We start from the raw sequence: 19356 nt of genomic DNA on the forward strand, positions 1-19356 counted from the left end.
ACAAAGAAATGAGCATCGCCTTGCCCCTACTTACAGTAACCCAAAGATAAAATGTGTTCATTCTCCTCTACTTCTTTCTCCAACAGTAATCAACCTTTAAATTTTACCTACTGAAAATCACATTTGCCTTGCTTAGAATTCAAAAGCATATTCATGAGATTGTTTCTCGCTGATCTTTGGATGTCTTCAGTGCCTGGCATACTGCCATGGATAAAGTGAGTTCTGACTTAGTGTTTGTCGAGTGGGTGGGTAAAAGAGTACAAACTAAGAAACCAGGGGAAGTGTGGCTTCAAATGGGACAGCACATATTTTGAGAACAAAAGGACAGCCACCTTATCCACTGCTGTTTCTCCTTTTTCCTGAGTCATACAAAACTCAAAAGCAACCCAGACAGAACTCCCAACCCAGTTGCAATATATGTAGGTATATGCAATGTATGTATGTATGTATGTATGTATGTATGTATGAATGTATGTTTTGTTTTCTGAGACAGAGTTTCTTCTGTGTAACAATCCTGACTGTCCTGGAACTCACTCTGTAGACCAGGCTGGCCTTGAACTCATTGAGATCCATCTGCCTCTGCCTCCCAAGTGCTAGGAATAAAGGTGTGCACTACCACCACCCATCACCAGTTGCAATAAATTGAAAGATTATGCTCTTTGGGGTCAAATATATCTGGAAATGATGGGACTAGTTAGGCTGCTAGGGTCTTCAGCAGTAATAAAAACTGGTACTGGTTAACTGAGGCAGAAATGGAATGCATGAATCACCAGAAAGTCTGAAGAGAGGGCTTGAGATATGGCTCAGCAGTTACGAGTACATGCTACTCTTCCAGAAGACCTGAGTTCAGTTCCCAGCACCCACACTGGGCGGTTTACTGCCCTCTTCTGGCCTCCACATGCACCTGCACACACATGACACACGGGCAAGGGAGGGTGTGTGTTCACACACACATTCCCACGCTCACACACAATGTTTTAAAATGAAATAAATCTGAAAGAAAAGGAAAGGGTGAAGAATCAAACTAGAAACATAGGCAGACACGAAGGCAGGCTAGATCATCAGTTCTCAACCTGTGGGTCACAATCCCAATTGGGGGAGAGGATATCATATGAGGTATCTTACATATCAAATATTTACATTATGGTTCGTAACACTAACAAAATTACAGTTATGGAAGGCAGTTGTGCTAACCACTATACCACCAACTCTCTACCCAAAATTACAGTTACGGAGTAGCAATGAAATAATTTTATGGTTGGGGATCGCCACAATATGAAGAGCTGTATTAAAGGGTCACAGCATTAGGAAGGTTAAGAGCCACTAGGCTAGAAGATCAGATCCATGAAGAAGCCATACCACAGGGAGGATGCTTCTGCTCCTCTGCTGAGCACCAGCAGTTGGCTATTCCATCCCCAGACTCTGGTGACAGTGATGAGCTGTTACAGCTGACCCAACTGTCATCCTGCAAACAAGTGCCAAATGACACCTTCATCGTAATTCAGTACAGTTGATAGGATACTTTCATGAATTGCCTGCCTCTCTTCAATGTCCCCTCTCTCTTGCATCACAATCTAAGATGAACTGTGTATTAGGTTTTTTTGTTGCTGTGACAGATAGCTTAAGAGCAGAAGTTTTATTTGTTCATGGTTTAAGTCAATGGCTATCCAGTGCATTGCTTTTAGGTCCATGGCAAGGCAGAAGCATCATGGAGGTAGTTCATGGTAAAAGAAAGCTGCTCACCTCCAAGAAACCAGTAGGGAGAGAAAAGGAGAGTGGGAGAGGGAGAAATGGAGGGAGCCAGGGGTGGGTAGTGAACAGATACCGCCCCTCCAACCAGACCCCTGCTCCTGATAACCTATCCTTCTATGTACGCATTGGTGGATTAATCCATAGAGGTCAGTATTCTTAGAATCCATTTGCTCACCCCCAATAAAAACAAAAGTGTGGTTTCATGTTGTCTTTATAGTTACTATCATAAAATATTCTTTAAAAAAAGCAACTCATGGGAGAAGGGGTTTGTTTTGACTTACAGTTTTGGAGAGATACAGTCCATCTTGCCGGAAAAGGTGTGACAGCAGGCAGGGGAGGCAAAGTGGCATGACAATTGGCTACATTCCTCTGTACTCGGTACCAAAGTGTGGACAGGAAATGGGGCCAGGCTATGAAGCCTCGAGGTTCCCAGTAACTTCCCAGCCTCCAACAAGGCTTTACTTCCTAAAAGTCCTATACTTGCCCAAACTGCACCAAGAAGGTGGTGGCTACAAGTGTTCTAACATGAGCACGTATGGTAGGGAAGCATTTCGCACAGAAACCACAGCACACACTGTGGTACTGTAGTTGTCCATTGTCCAGGCAGTGCCTGCACAGTGTTCAGGACCATTTATAGACCATGCCCAGACTCCTGTTCCTCAGCAACCCACATGTCACATCTCATGAGAACACGGGCACATACTGATGCTATAGCAGAAAGAGGACCATAAGCATTTGGGCTACTTCTTTATGTAACTCACTCAAACCTTCAGGTTGTGATTGAGCCTGAGTATGTATATAGTGCATCATTTAATGATAGGTTTCTCCTGCACACAACGCTGGTGTCTCAGAAATCCCTGTCCAGTGTGAAAGCCTGGAAGAACCCTAGAGAGGGGCTGGTATCAAATCCACTTCAGAAGGCTGACAATACTGGATTCTGATGTTAGCAGAGGAGGGCGGCAACAGAGACAGACGGGCAGGCTCACACTGCTCTTTCCTTAGACATCTTTATATCTGGACCACACCTTGTAAGGTGCCACTCACAAGAAGAGTAGGTCATCCCCTATCAACTACTCGTTGTTAGAAATACTCTCTCAGACAAACCTAGAAATGCATCTCCTAGGTGACTGGGGACCCTATCAAATTAATTATGAAGTCCAAACATCACTTTAGGGAGAGTGTCTAAAGAGAAAACATGTTATCAGTGACCTGCAAGTTGTAAAAAGGAAGCCAGGTGGTGGTGGCACAAGCCCGTAACCCCAGCACTCAGGAGGCAGAGGCAGGTGTATCTCTATGAGTTTGAGATCAGCCTGGTCTACAAAGCACTTTCCAGGACAGCCAGAGCTGTTACACAGAGAAAACCAGTCTTGAAAACAAAACAACAACAAGAAAAGTAAAAAGAATGTACTAATCAGAGTTCTCCAAATGACAACGATAGAGGCTATGTACAGACAAAGCACAGACAAGGAGAAAGGTTTCTTTCAAGAGCTTGGCTTACACAATTGTAGAGATTCATAAGAATGAAGTCATCAGTGTATGCTAGTAGGCTTGAGACTCAGGGAAGTGTTACAACTTTGGCCCAAGTAATTGTTTCCAGGTTGGTGGAGGTGAGTCTTGGGTGTTCCTCTAGACTGTAACTCCATTTGTAAACCAGGCTGACTTTGAACTAATAGAGATCCACCTGTCTCTGCCTCCAGAGTGCAGGGATTAAAGGCATTCGGCACAAAGCCTCAACCTTGCAGGGCTTCTCAAACTTTTCCATTTGAGATCCCTTTCTCCTAAAATACCAGATATATAGATAAATAAAAGTTATACAAACCAAACATGTATTGGTTAGCAAATCATGAAGAGATTTACTTTAAAGCAATTCTTTAGTTTACACTTATTTACTTGTTTATTACATTTTATGGCTATCAGTGCTTTGCTTACATGTATGTCTGTGTGAGAGTGTCAGATCTTGGAGTTCCAGACGGTTGTGAGCTGCCATATGGGTGCTGGGAATTGAACTCAGGTCCTCTGGAATAGTAGTCAGTTCTTTCAACCACTGAGCCATCTCTCCAGCCCCTTGTTTACTTTTAACTTTATTGGTATAATTTTTGTAAAGAGAAGAAGGGAAGGAAGATTTAGTCTGTCTTATACACACCATAATATCAAGAAAGACAGGACAGCAGGAGCAGGAGGCTGGCTAGTCACACTACAAACACAGTCAGAAATCAGATGATAATATCTGTAATAGTATAAACATCATACCGACTTACTAATGACAAAAGCAAATCTATATGGTGATAAAGATGAATGCTCTTACTTATTTTACACAACAAATTCAATTTGAGGGGCTGGAGAGATGGCCACAAAGGTTAAGAGCACCAGCTTCTCTTCAGAGGATCCCGGTCTATTCCCAACACCCTCATCGTGGCTCACGACCATCTGTAACTCCAGTTCCTGGCTCCTGGTGTCCTCTTCTGACCTCCTCGGGCACTGGGCACATGCATGATGTACAGACATGCATGTGTGCAGGCAGAGTACTCACCCACATAACTAAAATAGATCCAAAAAAAAAAAAAAAAAAACTAGATTCTAACTAGGTTTTTTCTCAGTGGTATAAGGTAATAATTCTGAAACTACCCTCTAGACATTTAATTGAGCAACTGAATACATTAAGGATGAAGAAGAACAAAACTTCTGACTTTTTTTTTGTTGTTGTTGTTTTTTGTTTTGAGACAAGTTTTCTCTGTGTAGCCCCGGCTGTCATGGAACTAGCTCAATAGACCAGGCTGGCCTCAAACTTCTGGAGATCCATCTGACTCTGCTACTGCTGCCCAGCCAACTTCTGATTGTAAAGAAGGAACAGTACACAGGAATTGGGAGTATACCCCACCGAAGAGAAATATCTGTTGTTTAAACTCGCAGAAATAGAGACAACCCAGGAAAAATTAGCACACTTACTTAGCACCAGATCTTGGCTTCTAAATACGGTGTGCCACGCCCTGCTAAATCTGTCTTTCATGGGATTGATTGACAAAAAATGGAATAATGTATAAGAAAAATTAAAAACTTCTTAACACTGCCAAATGGTGATCATAAGACCACCTCATAGTATTCTGTGGACTACTGGAGTTTATACTAATTCTGAAGCTGTAGACAAAATGGCATTTCTTACTGGGACCATATCTTGGAATGAGATGTCCTTAGCAAACAATGAAAGCCTCCATTTAGTTGGCAGTAGAGTCTATAGCTAGACTGGAAATGTCCTAAACATAGTGAAATTAGAGCTTTATTACTTGGTATAGTGACTGGCTCACAGTGGCACTCAGTGCTCACAGTGCTCACAGACACATACAATGCCTAATGGCCTAGTGGCCACCTAGAAGGTTAAGTATGTTTCAGTTTCTCTTAGCCACCAGTATGTTTTTGTTGTTCATGGGTAGATGTAGTTCAATGGGTAGTTCAATGACTGATCTGGGAATCTGGAAAACTGGCTCAGTTATGACTTTGAATTGGTCTCCTGCACTTTATGTCCATCACTCATTTAAGTCACAAAATACAGACAGACTTGAGAGCCATCTCATTGACCATGGTCTCCTGAGACATAGAATACCCTTCACAGTGGATGGTGTTGCATCAAGAGGAAGAAAGGGTTGTTTGGGAGTATGTATTGTCCTGTGTGGTGTTTAATTGTGATCTGATGGGGTCTTTCTCTACACTGGTCTATGAACTTCACAGTTTTTCCTCCCAAAGTGAGTTCGACACTGTGTAGTTCCTCGGGGTTTATTTCCTTCCCTTTGTCTGCAAATGGTTGTATCCATGCTTTGGATAAGGCTAGGCAATCTAGCTGTGCATGTCCTAGAAGGCTGGCTGTAATCATCCCCACAAGATGGCAGCATTGAATAAATGTTGAAAACCAAGACGCTGTGTGGGTTCTTGATTCTCTTTTGTGGTGTATTTCTAAAATCCACTAAGTAGATGTCTGTTTTTATACCTTCTCTCAACTGTCACATAAATTTGAAGTTTCCTTCCTTGGTATATTCTGCAATCCTGAAATGGAGGGACTTGAGTAATGAAAAGCATGTCCTTTAAAATTGAGCCTCAGCTGTCCTATCAAAAATTTTTATACAATGAAAGTATTTTCTTATGCAATTTGTATGGTATAAGATAATGTATAAGAAGAATAATAATGTCATAAGTAACAGGCAATTTTTAAATAATATGCAACATTTATGGCTTAAACTAATGTATATAAAAATAATATTATACATAGTTTGGATATAGTGGCAAATGCCTTTAATCCCATCACTCCAGAGGCAAAGGCAAGAGCATCTCTGTGAGTCTGAGGCCAGCCTGACCTACATGGTAAATTCCAGGCCAGCCAGTACATAGTGAGACCTTGCCTATAATAATATAATAATATCTTATGAAGTTTTTTTTTAAATATTGGAAAGATGAATGCAGTAGGTATTGCAAGTAATGGTTGCCTTAGTATGGACATGGTATATGCCATGTGAATACACAGAGCAAAAGAAAGGCTCAGAGTCCTTTAGAGGAGCCTGAAAATTCTTATTTCTGTTTCCTGTGACACACTCAAACACCTACAAGGACCTTGTCAACAGGAATTGTCTGCGTGAAAAACGAGTTGTGGAAATGTCATAATTGCTGCCTTTCCTCCTTTCAGACATCAACTAATAATCATGGCATTCCCTTTTTAGCTGGAACCTGTCTTCTCCCACTAGGAGGTTAGAGAATGTCACCTTTGGCTTGTTGGATTGTCTAATAATAGCCATAGAGGCGCATATTTCTGTGAGGTTTATGGCTGAGACAGAGTGCTCTCACATATCCTATTTCAACAAATGTGGAACAATGCAATCCTTGACACAGTTGGGGGGGGCAAATAAAAAATAAGCTAAGAAAGAATGATGATAGAAATTCTGAGTAATAAATACCAAAATGTGAGTTTCATATGGGCTAAATGGGCTACCAGTTAAATGGAAAGTCTCTCATTTGCCCACCAAGACAGCATAGGTAAGAATCACTTTTAGGAGTTATGCCCAAGCTCAGAGCCCAACAAGCAGTAAGGACCTTGTAAACTACAAAACATTCAAGTGTAAGGGATATTTCCATATAATTAAATAATTTTTTTTTGGTACATTAGGGTCCTATAACCCAAACTACCACAGACACACATATTCACGCTGGCTCTGCTCACTGCCCAAAGTTTTATTGTAGCCAGTGTTGATCTTAGTTGTCACCAAATGAAGCTGTTATTCCATATCCTGTGATAAACATCAATGCCTCCTGGCATTAGCATGGAGAGCTGAGAGTTAACAGGATGTGGCTTTAGGACCAGCTCCCTCTGGAAATGGGAACTCAAGTGTCTCTAAATTTAGTCTCACAAAGAAGAATGGATTGCTAGAGTGAACCATGAGTCACTGGGATGTAGCTTCATGCCCTTGCTAGTGAATGAGTACTGAGAAAAAGAAAGACACATAGCAATTGAAGAAACTCTAGAGTATAAGGATAGTCTTCCCTATAAAAATAGCTAACAAATGTCCCAAAGTGCCTGGCAATACATTTCCAGGAATTAATGGCTCATATAAATTGAGTAAAACTATTAAAAATATAATTTGATAATCAAAATATTGTCAGGTCAGTGTAAACAGAGTTATCGGAGTAAAGAAAGTCAATGACAGTGTGTTTTTTTTTATTATCTGATGCTCAACTCCTGGCTCTAGTCAGTAGGGATGTAGAGATGCTCACCTTCTTTTTAAAAATTTATTTTCATTGTATATGCATTGATATTTTTCCATGGGCGTCGGATCCCCTGGGACTGGATTTACAGTCAGTTGTGAGCTGACACGTGGGTGCTGGTAATTGAACCCAGATCCTCTGGAAAAGCAGTCGGTGCTTTTAACCACTGAGCCATCTCTCCAGCCTGATGCTTACTTTCTTGTTGTCAGCATTTATTTCCAGCTTTTGTGTATTATTTTTCGGAACATTCACTTCAGACAAACAAGTCAAAACCTCCAGCATTGTTTTAGAATAACCCTGAGAAGGAAGGGAGAGGCTTGGCTGGGTCTTCATTGCTGAGTTTCGTTACTTTATTGTGTTGAGCAGTATAAGTCATTTTTTTCCTTTCCCTCTATATTAAACAATATTTTTAGGAAAAAAGTTGACTTTTAGAGGTTGTTTAACCCTCTCCTACCTCCAGGGAAAACTAAGTTATAATTGCAGTCTTTAATATCCTGGAAGGGAGCATACCTCCCCATCCCTTCGACTTCCTGCTTTCTGCTGTAGTTCCTGTCAGAGGACAGGGTTTTCTGACAGCTTATGGCTGAAAATCATGGATGAGGATCTAGCCACCTGAATTCTGTTTTACTTCAACTTTAAGAAGCTGTTGGAGGGGACAGAGAGGTAACTGAGTAGGCAAAGGCACTTGATGTCAAGCCTGACTACCGGAGTTCAATCCCCAGAACGCACACAGTAGAAGGAGAGAATGAGTGAACGCAATGAAAAGGCAGTAATAACAGAGACTGCAAGAGGAAAGGTGCATGCCATTCTCTTCTATATGATAATCAGTACATCCTGTGAATAACAATATTTTAAAAATACGAATTCTCTTTTCTGAGATTACAGCAGGAACAATTAGGAAAATACATAAGGTTAGGCAAAGCCACAGCTTAAATTTAGTCTTCCTTCTGGCCTTTGTTTCTGTTTTTGTCATTCTGGCCATTGAATCCAGGACCTTGCTCATGAAGACTTCTTAGGTCAAACATATTTCCTTATATTTAACCTACGAGCGAGATACACAACAAATGGATTATATGGTTTTTCTTTTCTCACCCAAAACAAATCTGTAAGGTTTGTTTGGTTTTTTTTTTCACTTGAAATATTATTTTTAAATTTCTCTGTATATGTGTTTGTCTTTCTGTATGTGTTATACTTGTGCAGGTACTTGAGGGGACCAGAAGATGATATCAGATCCCCTGCAGCTGGAGATAGTTACAAGCAGCTGTGAGTTATCTGATGTGGGTGCTATACATCTGGTTTTGGGACCGGATTTCTCTGTGTAGCCTTTCCTGTCCTGGAATTTACTCTGTAGGATAGGTTGGCCTCAAACTCACAGGGATCCACCTGCTTCTGCCTCCAGAGTGCTGGGATTAAAAGCAAGCACCATCCCTGAACTTTAATTTCCATTCCTTCCCAGCAAACTCATTTCCCTGTCCTGTTCACTTGAATCAAAATCGCTGTGAACTCAGTTGCTCCTCAAATGGGCAGCAAATGCCTTCTTAGCCCTGTCATTTGTGTAAAGGGGGACATTTTCACTTGCATGCTGTAACCCAGGTGAAGGAACAGAAATCACAGAATTAAAAGTTCATTAGGTTTGTATCAATATGTTAGTCAGAAAAGAAGACTGAACATCCTCTTTTGGAGATAAAATGAAAAGATTTGAATTTAAGTATGTAACTATAAATTTAAGTGAGAAGCCCTTGAGTGAACTGAATCACTTCAGATTGTATCAATACTGAATCAGTTTTGCTGAACCTGTTTGATTATCTTGCCAAGGGTTTTTAGTATTTTAGTATTTCTAGAAATATATTCTCACCAATTAACATTGTGTGGTAACAAATATTTAGCTACAGTAATATTCATTATAGCATTGTTTGTGTACACTAGAAAAACAACAGAATATTCAATTAGGATTGGTTCCATGTTCCATTAATACCATACATACTTCCATAGACATTAGAAGCAGAAGCCTGTTATATGAGACCTTATCATACAACAAATCACAAGGAGAGAAAAAAATAAAAACAGGTCTCAAGATAGAACTGTGGACCATTTTGTTAATTTTAAGAAGTAAAATTAAACATGTGGAACCCACATGTATACTTGAAATTCTAAACAATCTTTAAAAACATGCAAGTGTGAGTTTTATATTAGCTATAGGGGCTAACAGGTAAGTAGAGGAGTCATGGATATACATCATTTGCCCAGCGGATATAGGTGAGAAGCACTTTCCAGAGTTCTTGCCAAGCTTGCAGCCCACTAGGAGATAAGGACCTCACGTACTACAGAACTGTACTGAAATAGTGTAGTTTTGAGTGTGTGTTTGCATCATTTCTACCCTTCTCCTCCTCCAGCAACTTTATTTCTTCTTCATATTTATGTACATGTGGCTATATTTTACACACACAACCTGCTGAGCTTATTTAGTGTTACTCGTATGTTTATGTGTTTAGGGTTGACCACCACTTGAGATTGGATAACCTATCAGGTAGCTTGACCTCAGAGAAGACTGATGCTCACTCTCTTAGTAGCTATTAATCGCCTTCATTTAGAGCGAGGACTTGAGATTTCCCACATCTGTGTTGCGTGTTAACTGGTGCTGTTATTGAGCTGCTCTTGTGTGAGTGACCATATTGTAAGATTTGGGGGAATGTAACTTCCTGTCATGTATAGAAGACACTATCTCATAGCAATCCTCTTTAACAAAACCCTATGTGAAGAACAGGAACTGAGAAAAGAAATATGGAATGGCTGTCAGTGTCAAATACTGGGAAACAGGCAGAATGGACTGTGACTAACCCAAAAGCACATCTGTTTTCCTCATGTTTTTAATACTCCATTGACTCTTGCATCTGATATTGACCACTCTCAGGGGTGTTTAAGAGTCAACACCTGGGATACTACTTGATGCATTCTAAAGGTATTGCATTTTTTCTACCGATTTGTAGGTTTACCATCCTAGAGCTGGACAAGCTCTTTGTGCTTGTTGACTGCACCTGAACTTCTTGTGGTTGTTCTTATTTTACCCAAAACACTTCAATTACTAGGGAACTTTTCTTGAGTAACACTGGCTTTAAAAAGTGGTAGCTACTTAATCTAGACTTGCCAATAAATACAGATTTAATTACTAGAACATGAGCGTCCAAATTTGTGTTCTACCCTTCCCAAAAGTTCTCTTTCTTTTGGTTAAGTTGGGGTTCTAGTCCTGTCTTTGTTACTAGGATCTGTGTGACCTTTGGCAAGCCAGCTAGCTCATCATAAGAGGGCACAAATGATATTCTATAAATTGTATTTAAAACACAGTAATTATCAAACTTGATCTGTAAATTTCCCCAGGGTCTAAAATTTTTTTCATCATGTCCAAAATAATCTTTGTGAATTCATCTGGTGCCAGCAATTATATTTGGGCACATATGAACTTCAGTTATAAGCTTGCCATTCTATGCTTTCCCTACCACACCAACTGAGCATTTACAACTTTTTCTTTTTTTTTTTTTCCTCTTGGTCTAGCAGTGATGGCTCAGTGACATAGAGCATTTACTACTTTTGCAGAGGATCCGGAGACCAGTTTTTGTCAAGAATGTCGGTGGCTTTCAAGCACATGCCTCTCCAGTTCAGGCAATCCAGTTCTCTCTGCCGTCCATGCACAGAAACAAAAGCAGGCACACGCAGATACAGAAAATAGAAAATACATCCTTGTTTTTTCCATTTTGATGAGTTCATTTTAGGGTCGACTTAAATTTTTCACAACCTAGGGCTGTATTCATGTTTCGCTGCACCAATGGTGCTTTTTGTAAGCCTCAATTTCACATTCAATTTTCAGTCAAATTCTGTAACTGAGAAGATCAAGTCCTGATTGTTTTATCGGCTTTTACTTAAAAATTACTTTAAGTCTTATACAGTGTCAATTTTATTTTGTAATAGTTATTTGAACTGTTTACATCAATACTGTACTTTCCAACATGAAAACGTGACTTCCTTTTGGGGAATGGGTATAACAGCTTTTACTATGTGCAATTACCTTATGTTGTCAAGTTGGTTTTTTGTTTTTCTCTTTTTGGTTTTTCGAGACAGGGTTTCTCTGTGTAGCCCTGGCTGTCCTGGAAGTAGCTCTGTAGATCAGACTAGCCTCGAACTCAAGATTCACCTGCCTCTCCATTTCTAGTGCTGGAATTAATCAAAGACCACCGCCCAGCTTGTTAAGTTTTCTGTTCATTATGTCAGCAATAATATGAAGCACCTATTAGAATTTTTTCTTTCAGATCAAGAGTATTCATAGGGCCACAGACATGGGGTGAGATCGATTCCAGGTTCCTTCTGAGCCCTTAAAAGATGATGGGGTGGGGGAGCTCTCCACATTCCACGGAGCCCGAACTTTTAATTACTAGTCATCAACCAGGCCCTACTAAAACCTGAGCCACTTCCTGCACTCAGCTCGCCCAGCGCAGCTTTTCTCTTTCCAAGCAGAAACTGGAAAAGGGCGGCCCCAGAGAGGGACCTGAAGAAGGATCAAAGGTTCTAAACCGCCTCAAACGCGGAATAAAGGTCAACACTCAACTCCCAAGGAGACCAGAGGCTTCCATTGGCCACATTTGGGAAAGAAAAAAAAAAAAAAAAAAAAAAAAAAAAAAAGGCGACTCCCTAACGCGCTCTCCCGACGCTCACACCAACCCAGGCCTCGGGGTCCGAAGTGACTAACAAGGAGCAAGCGCTGACCCGCAGACGGCCGGAAGTGGAAGTGAGCCCCAGCGGGGAGGGCGGGGAAGACCCAGGCCGCACCAGGCCTGCGCGGTCAGCAGGCGTCGCAGTGCGCAGGCGCAGCTGGGCGGCGACTGGGTGACGCTCGGAGCGTGGGCTGCGACTCTGGCGGATCCGGTTCCGCCCTCCGTCTCGCAGCCCACCCTACCGAAAGAGCGCCCGAGATCCCTTTCCCAGAGTGCTCTGCGCCGTGAAGAAGCGGCTCCCAGGGACTGGGGGCATTTTGTGTTGGCTGGAGCTGGAGTAACAAGATGGCGGCATCGGCGGAGTGACGGGTCCCTCCGGGCCGGAGCCGGCGGCATTGGTGGCAGCGGTACCGCCGCCCTAACTCCCCGCGCCCCTTTCCCAGCCCGCAACGTCGCCGCGAGCGCGAGACGGCGGCGGCCGCCCCAAAGCAACTGGCCGAGCTCCAGCGGCCGCGACCACCCTTCCCTAACTGAGGCCTGGCCCTCGGCGAGCCGCGGCCAGCCGGTTTCTCGCAGCCGACTCTGCGCCCTGTAACGCCAACAAAGCCTCGCGTCCCGGTTGCCTGCCGCGCTCCTCGCTTCTGCCGGGTGGAACAGCCTCGGAGGCCTCAATCCTCTGCCCAAGAGGTGTCGGGGCTTGGCCCCCGCCTCCATCTTCGCGTCTCAGGATGGCGAGCAGCAGCGGCTCCAAGGCCGAATTTATCGTCGGGGGGAAATACAAACTGGTGCGGAAGATCGGGTCTGGCTCCTTCGGGGACATTTATCTGGCGATCAACATCACCAATGGCGAGGTAATCACCCGGTTTGAGGGGCGGGGGGACGTTAACGCTGGGCTTTTTTTTCACCCCAACACCCCCCCCCCGCAAGTACTCCCAGCCTCTTCCCACTGCACGCACGCACGCACGCACTGGGGAGTCTAGAGAGAGCCAGCTTTCCTGGCTTAGCAACCTCCCCCACTATTTCCCTAAAAAGGAAATACCCGATAGAAAGGCTGGATAAAACTCTGAGGTTTCCCAGCTTATTCAAAATGTCTCTTTTTAACCCTTAATTAAGATGAGAAGGGCGAAGTCGATTGATCGCCATGGTGTTCTTTGTATTTCTTCAGTGTAGTTTGGGGTTCTTGTTCCAGTTAGAACAGTTTCCTTTAAAAAAAAAAAATCTCGTCTTACATTCCAAGGTTGCCTGTTTTCTGGATTAATTCTTTTCATTCACTGTAGCACTTTAGGATTAGAGGTTTGCCATTGCCTCCCGAAAAAGCCTTTGAGGCTGGTTGGCTTGTTTTGTAACTACAGGGGTAGCTTAACCATCGTTTCACGTCCTTGCAGTGGAGAGTAGAAAGAAGCAAGCGTTGCTAATGTCTCTTTCCGTTTCCTAAGTGAGTTTGAATCCGTAGGGATGTTGATGCCATCGTCCCCTTTCCTCTGCAGGAAGTGGCAGTGAAGCTAGAATCCCAGAAGGCCAGGCATCCCCAGTTGCTGTACGAGAGCAAACTGTATAAGATTCTTCAAGGTGGGGTTGGCATCCCTCACATACGGTAAGAACCTTTGAGCACAGTCATCACACAGGGAGTTGGCGAAATGGTGAAAGGGGTTGAGGCTGGTAATGGGATCCGCTGAATCGGTCTTGGTACTGATTCCCCCAGGTTCCACAGTTAACTGTAACCATTGGATAAATTATAGTTCTCCAACTTAGTTGAAATTGTGTTTGTTGTACTGCTGCATTTAGTTTCTGTCATTTTTCCGCTTCCCGGGGCTTTCATTGGTAGTTAACTGTGCAGGTCATCTTTGATCCCTACGCGGAAGGGATCTTGCTATTGTAAAGGCGACACTTTTGACCTTAGTACGGTTGTCTGCTTAAGTAGTTTTGAAGGTGCGGATGTGACCGAGTTTAGTCTGTTAGGGTTGCTGACGGAGCTGGTTTGGGAAATGGCTGCTCTTTTGTTGTGTTTTTGTTCCAACATGTCTTCCTCCTCCGCTTAGAAAATGGCGGAACGACGTGACTCAAGCCCCATATCCCTGCCTTTTTCACCGCTTGGATTCACATACTAAGTTTCCTTGATTTCCCTTTAGCAGCCTTAAATGGATTAACCCCTGAAAAGCCAAGAATTGAGTTCCACGAGGCCATAAGATTCTGGAAAGGGGATGGCATGACAGTGTGTGGTCTCTGTAGCAGATGCGACATACATAACTTGTTAAATTTTACTGATCTAAAATTCTTAATATCCCTGCCCAGTGTGTTCACTGCTTTTTGCTTTGTGGGTGGTAATGTTTGATGTGTTTCAGTTCCTACAAACTTTATGGGTAATGGCAAAGGCAATTTAGAGCAGCACCAACTGTTGAGATCTGCTGGTCAGCTTTGTAAAAGAAAGCGTCACTTAGCAGTTTGCTTGATAAGTCTCCAACCTGTTGAGTTATTTTGTCGGTAACATTTAAGAGAAATTGTTTTTTTTTTTTTTTTTTATTGAAAGGAAAAGTAATTTTGAAATTAACCTTTTGAAAAACTAAGATAAAAACCTCACTGTTACCCAGCAGTACTCAGATAACATTTGCAAAAATAACCACAGTTAAGAATTAAATGGACTGCTACATACATAATGTGTTCTCTCCTTTTCAGTTCCTAACTTGCTGGTCCCTGACCCTGCCTAGAATGGTTTATGTAGGCCTGGGCCTTAAACTCATAGAGATGGGCCTGCCTCTTCCCAAATGCTGGGATGGGAATAAAGGAGTACACCACCACACCCAGCTTCTTTTTCCTAAGTCCTGAATTGAATAATGAATTATCTTCAACCTAAATAACTACTACATTTTTTTAAAAATGATAAAACACATTTAATATAGATGCTGGGTGATAAATGCTCCACTGGTCATTTATAAATGGGCCCTTTCAAAAAAAATTCTAGGTTTATATGGCAAAGTGAAATTGGAAGAGGTTTGAGTTTCTGAATGAATTCTGTCCCTAAAATACACTATCATGGGAGGAAATAAGGTCCTTGGCCTCTAGTGATCTGTTCCCATTAAAATTGTTTTTCCTGGTCTCTTACAAGTAAAATCAGCCAGTATTGGATCCTTTTGTGTTTTACTCATTTCACACTGTCATGCTTTTAAGATTGCCCTGTGTTGGGAGATTTATGTTTCAAAAAACATTAATCTTTGCATTTAAAAGCCAAACCAATGCTAATGTATTCTTTAGTCTGGTAGCTTAAGGACCCTGCAGACACAGATCATTAAGGGCAATGAGTAGTATACTAAATAAGCAGATGAATAAATTAACATGTGAGCAGACTAGTAGGTGCCTATTATAGAATGGTGAATGCAGAGAGAGTTATGGCCTTTGTAAGCTTTCTTCGGGTGGGGCTAAATAGATTAACCTGGCTTTTAAATTAAGGCTTCCTGGGAAAGGAGATGAGATTTCAGGAAGCAAGCTTGGTGGACTGGTTGGGGAGGGCATCCAAGAATAGAGTGGCTTCTGGGAGTGGTTCCTAAGGCTGAGTATGGTAATTAGGGAGGGGTGGGGAAAGTGTATGCTTGTTTAGCAATGGTAGAAACAGGTACATAGAAACAAATGTGGTGTGTTGGTTTTTTATTCTGTTTCTCCTCTTTTTGAGGCCGGTCTCACTGTATAGTTCTGACTGGCTTCAAACCCAAGATTCTTCTGGCTTTCCCTCTAGTACTGGCCAGTGGCCAGTGTGTTGGTTTTAAAGGAAAGTATGAAAGGACAGTTTTTTGCACCAAAAGATAAAGATTTACAAGAATACTCTGTTTTCCCATCCTTTTCCCTGTATATTCCTCAGTACTTCTGTGTTTTTATGTCATTTATATGTAGTATATATCTAGTAAATATTTACTTGGAAAATATTCATCAAGTTGGCTGGCTAGTTTTAGGTAATGGAACAATGTTTTATCCATTAGTTGATATTAATTTAAGATTTTGAATTTTTACCTATCATACACATACATCCCCCTTTCATACTTACATATAAAATTGGCTTTAAGATATGCTGGTATATCCTAAAAGAAAGACTCAATTATACCTGGCCTACATAAGTGGGCGGCTTCCCTTTTCCTGTGTACTTTGAGGGATTTACAGTAGCTATTTAGAAAGAACTCTAGCCTCAAGAGTGAAGTATGATGTCCAGTTGTATGGTATATGAAACTAAATCCTTTTGGCTTACAAGACATCTGGAAGTTCACCTAGAATTAGTCTCTTTATATTCCTTTCCTGTGTGCAGCTCTGAATTGAATTAACTCTGTAAAAGAAAAAGACACTTGATAAACAGGAGGAGCTCTTAAGCAAAAAAAAAAAAAAAAAAAAAAAAAAATTGAGTGTTTGGGCACTTGAACCTAGGGTGATCTAGATCAGTTTTTTAACTCTTTGAGGCTCATCAACTTCCCTTTTTTTTTTTTTTTAATGTTATTTTAGTTTTGTAGAGGGTGGGAGAGTATTGAATAGAAATGTTGGGGAGAGGGCTAAAGAGATGGATCTGAGTTCAGTTTCCAGCACCCACCAGGGTGTGTTTTTATTTTGTTTTTATAAAGGCTCTAACTCCACTATGTCCTGGCATTTGTACTCATACAGGGCACACATTTGCGTAGACATACACTTTTTTTCCTCCAAGAAGAAATGTTGGGGAAATTTATTCTCTTGGGAAAAGAACTCATTCCCACCTGCTTTTTATGTGAAGAACTTTTGGTGCGAACCAGGATTTCCTATTTAAAGTCTTTTGCTTAGTTAATCTCAGATCTTTCAGTTCTAGAATTTTATTATTATTTTTGTTTGTTTGTTTTGTTCTGTTTTGTTTTTCGAGGCAGGGTTTCTCTGTGACTTTGAAGTCTGTCCTGGAACTAGCTCTTGTACACCATGCTGGTCTCGAACTCACAGATCCACCTGCCTCTGCCTCCCTAGTGCTGGGATTAGAGACCACCGTCACCGGACTTCAGTTGTGGAATTATAAAACCTGATGATAGTTAACAAAGCAAGCATTCCCCCACAGTTTGGAACTTATGTCTGAGTCTTATCTTTAAATGTTATTTTATAATGGTAGAATATACTTTTATAGCAAAGTTGTGTGTAAGAAGGTAGTTGGGGGCTTGGGGAAATAGTTCTTACCTGTTTTAACCACACCTTCCTGCCCTCTGCATTTAGATGTCAGGTATTTAGATGTCAGAAATTATTTTCTGTGCCTACTGTGGATTGAACCTAGGGCCTCAAGCATGCTCTCTACCATTGAGGACACCCGGGGGTGGAGAAATTATTTACAAAGTTAATGCTTTTCACTACTAATGACAGTTTATAAACAATTTTAGTTTTAGGCTTTTGCTGTTAAGTATGTATCTTGTGAATAAGGTTGAAGTGTTGAAATGGCTTCTTTCAAAGTGTAACTAAATTCACAATGTATTAGAAATGCTTTGTATTGTTAACTTATGGGATAATAAATAGATGATGTTTTTGAGCTAAACAAAATCTGAGAAGTGAATAAAGAATATTACTCATATAAGTCCCCAGAATAGGTAGTTACCAGTCATCTGGCACCTAGTTCTCCTGAGAGCCATTATCATGTTGATGTCGAGGTCATATCATGCCTGCTCATACATGCCACACCTTTCTACTTGATCCTGAGAAAGCCATACATAGCGTCATTCACTATCCACAATTCTACTGTCTCCACCCACACACATTAATTTAGCAAAAAACAAAAACTGGCTTGGAGTTGTAGGTCTGTGATGAAACACATGCCTAACATATGGGAGACTAAATTTCAGTACAGGTATTCCAAAGAACAGTATAACTAGGCTTGGTAGCTCATTATCAGTAATCTGAACATGAGGCAACATTATCTGAGGCCAGCCCAGGTAACATCGAGACCTGTCTGAAAAGAAAAATATATATAAGTAGAAATCTAGAATTTGTTGCAAATAATGAATTGAATCTTTTTGAGATATGGCCTTAAGTCTAAATCGGAAGTCACTTTATAGACTAGACTGGTCTTGAACTCAGGTTTTTCTGCCTCCTAAGTGCCACTTCCTATTCATTGAATCTGTAAAATGGGTTATTAAGCAGGTTATATGAGTATCTTTTTCATTCTTCCAGTGAATGGATGTGTGCTTAATGATGTGCTCTGGTTACTGTTTTTGTTTACAGTGCAACCTCAGTGATGCCTAATAATAGTTTACGTGACCAGTGTTATAGTGAACTGATCTTGGGTATATTGTACATATACTGGAATATACAAATGCTAGTATATGGTTAGATTCATTTTGATAAATGTATGTCCTTACTGAGATACAAGAGTTATGTATACATATTGCTTATTTTTGATAAACGATAATTTGTGACAATGTTTTTTATGGTAGTTTCTATATCATACATAGTGTGTGTCACTTCTATATTTGATGAAAGACTGTCTAAAACAAAGTAATAACAAAGTCTTCAGGTTGGTAGGTAACCTGTAGAAGTTACCTGACAAAATATTTAATATAGTTGTGATGGCTACTGGTTGACCACTCAGTGGGAGTTGATATCTTTAATTTGTTTTCTCCCATTGCAGACCTAGAATATTGCCATTCCCTAGTGTTAGTAGCCAGTGAGTGGAAATGTATTGTGATTATGATTGTGTGTGTTTTTTGGGTTTTGGTTTTGTTTGTTTTTGTTTTTTCATTTTCTTTTTTCTTCCTTCATCTCTCAAGACAGGGTTTCTCTTTGTAGCTGCCCTGGAACTCACCTTGTAGACCAGGCTGGCCCCAAGTGCTAGGATTAAAGACATGCAACAAATTCTAGATTTCTGTTTATAAATTTTTGTTGTCACTGTTTTAGTAAGGACTTTAAAAATGCCATACAAAAAGGATTGGTTGAAGAGTGTTAGATACTAAGCGAAAATGGAAAAGTCAAAAGCCAAACTGTATTTGAACCTAGAAGTTCATAATTTTTAATGTTGGTTACTTTTCAGAGAGAGATTTTATTAGACCAAATACTTTTTTCTTGTTTTTTGAGACAGAATTCCATGTAGCCCAGGATGGCAAGACCTGCTTTCTTTATACCTGACAGTTAACATTACAAGGCCATGGCCACTCCTGGTTTCCAAATAGGTCTTAACAGCTTTTAA

General features: G+C 41.1%; 1 protein-coding gene across 8 annotated transcripts in view; it reads left to right on the forward strand.

Annotated features, from left to right (window-relative positions):
* The first annotated feature begins 12488 nt into the window (after positions 1-12488).
* The window catches only part of Csnk1a1 (casein kinase 1 alpha 1), a 32932-nt gene continuing 26064 nt past the window's right edge, over positions 12489-19356 (forward strand). For 2 of the 8 annotated variants that reach the window (XM_051201026.1, XM_051201028.1), the window contains exons 1-2: positions 12497-13048; positions 13685-13791. In XM_051201026.1, coding sequence (XP_051056983.1) covers positions 12926-13048; positions 13685-13791 — 230 coding nt within the window. In that variant the 5' untranslated portion in view covers positions 12497-12925. Of the gene's footprint in view, positions 13049-13684; positions 13792-19356 lie in introns of all 8 variants that reach the window. The other 6 variants (XM_051201027.1, XM_051201029.1, XM_051201030.1 and 3 more) reach the window with 5 other exon arrangements.

The sequence above is a fragment of the Phodopus roborovskii genome, unplaced genomic scaffold (genome assembly GCF_943737965.1).
Source record: "Phodopus roborovskii unplaced genomic scaffold, PHOROB, whole genome shotgun sequence".
Classification (NCBI taxonomy): Eukaryota; Metazoa; Chordata; class Mammalia; order Rodentia; family Cricetidae; genus Phodopus; species Phodopus roborovskii.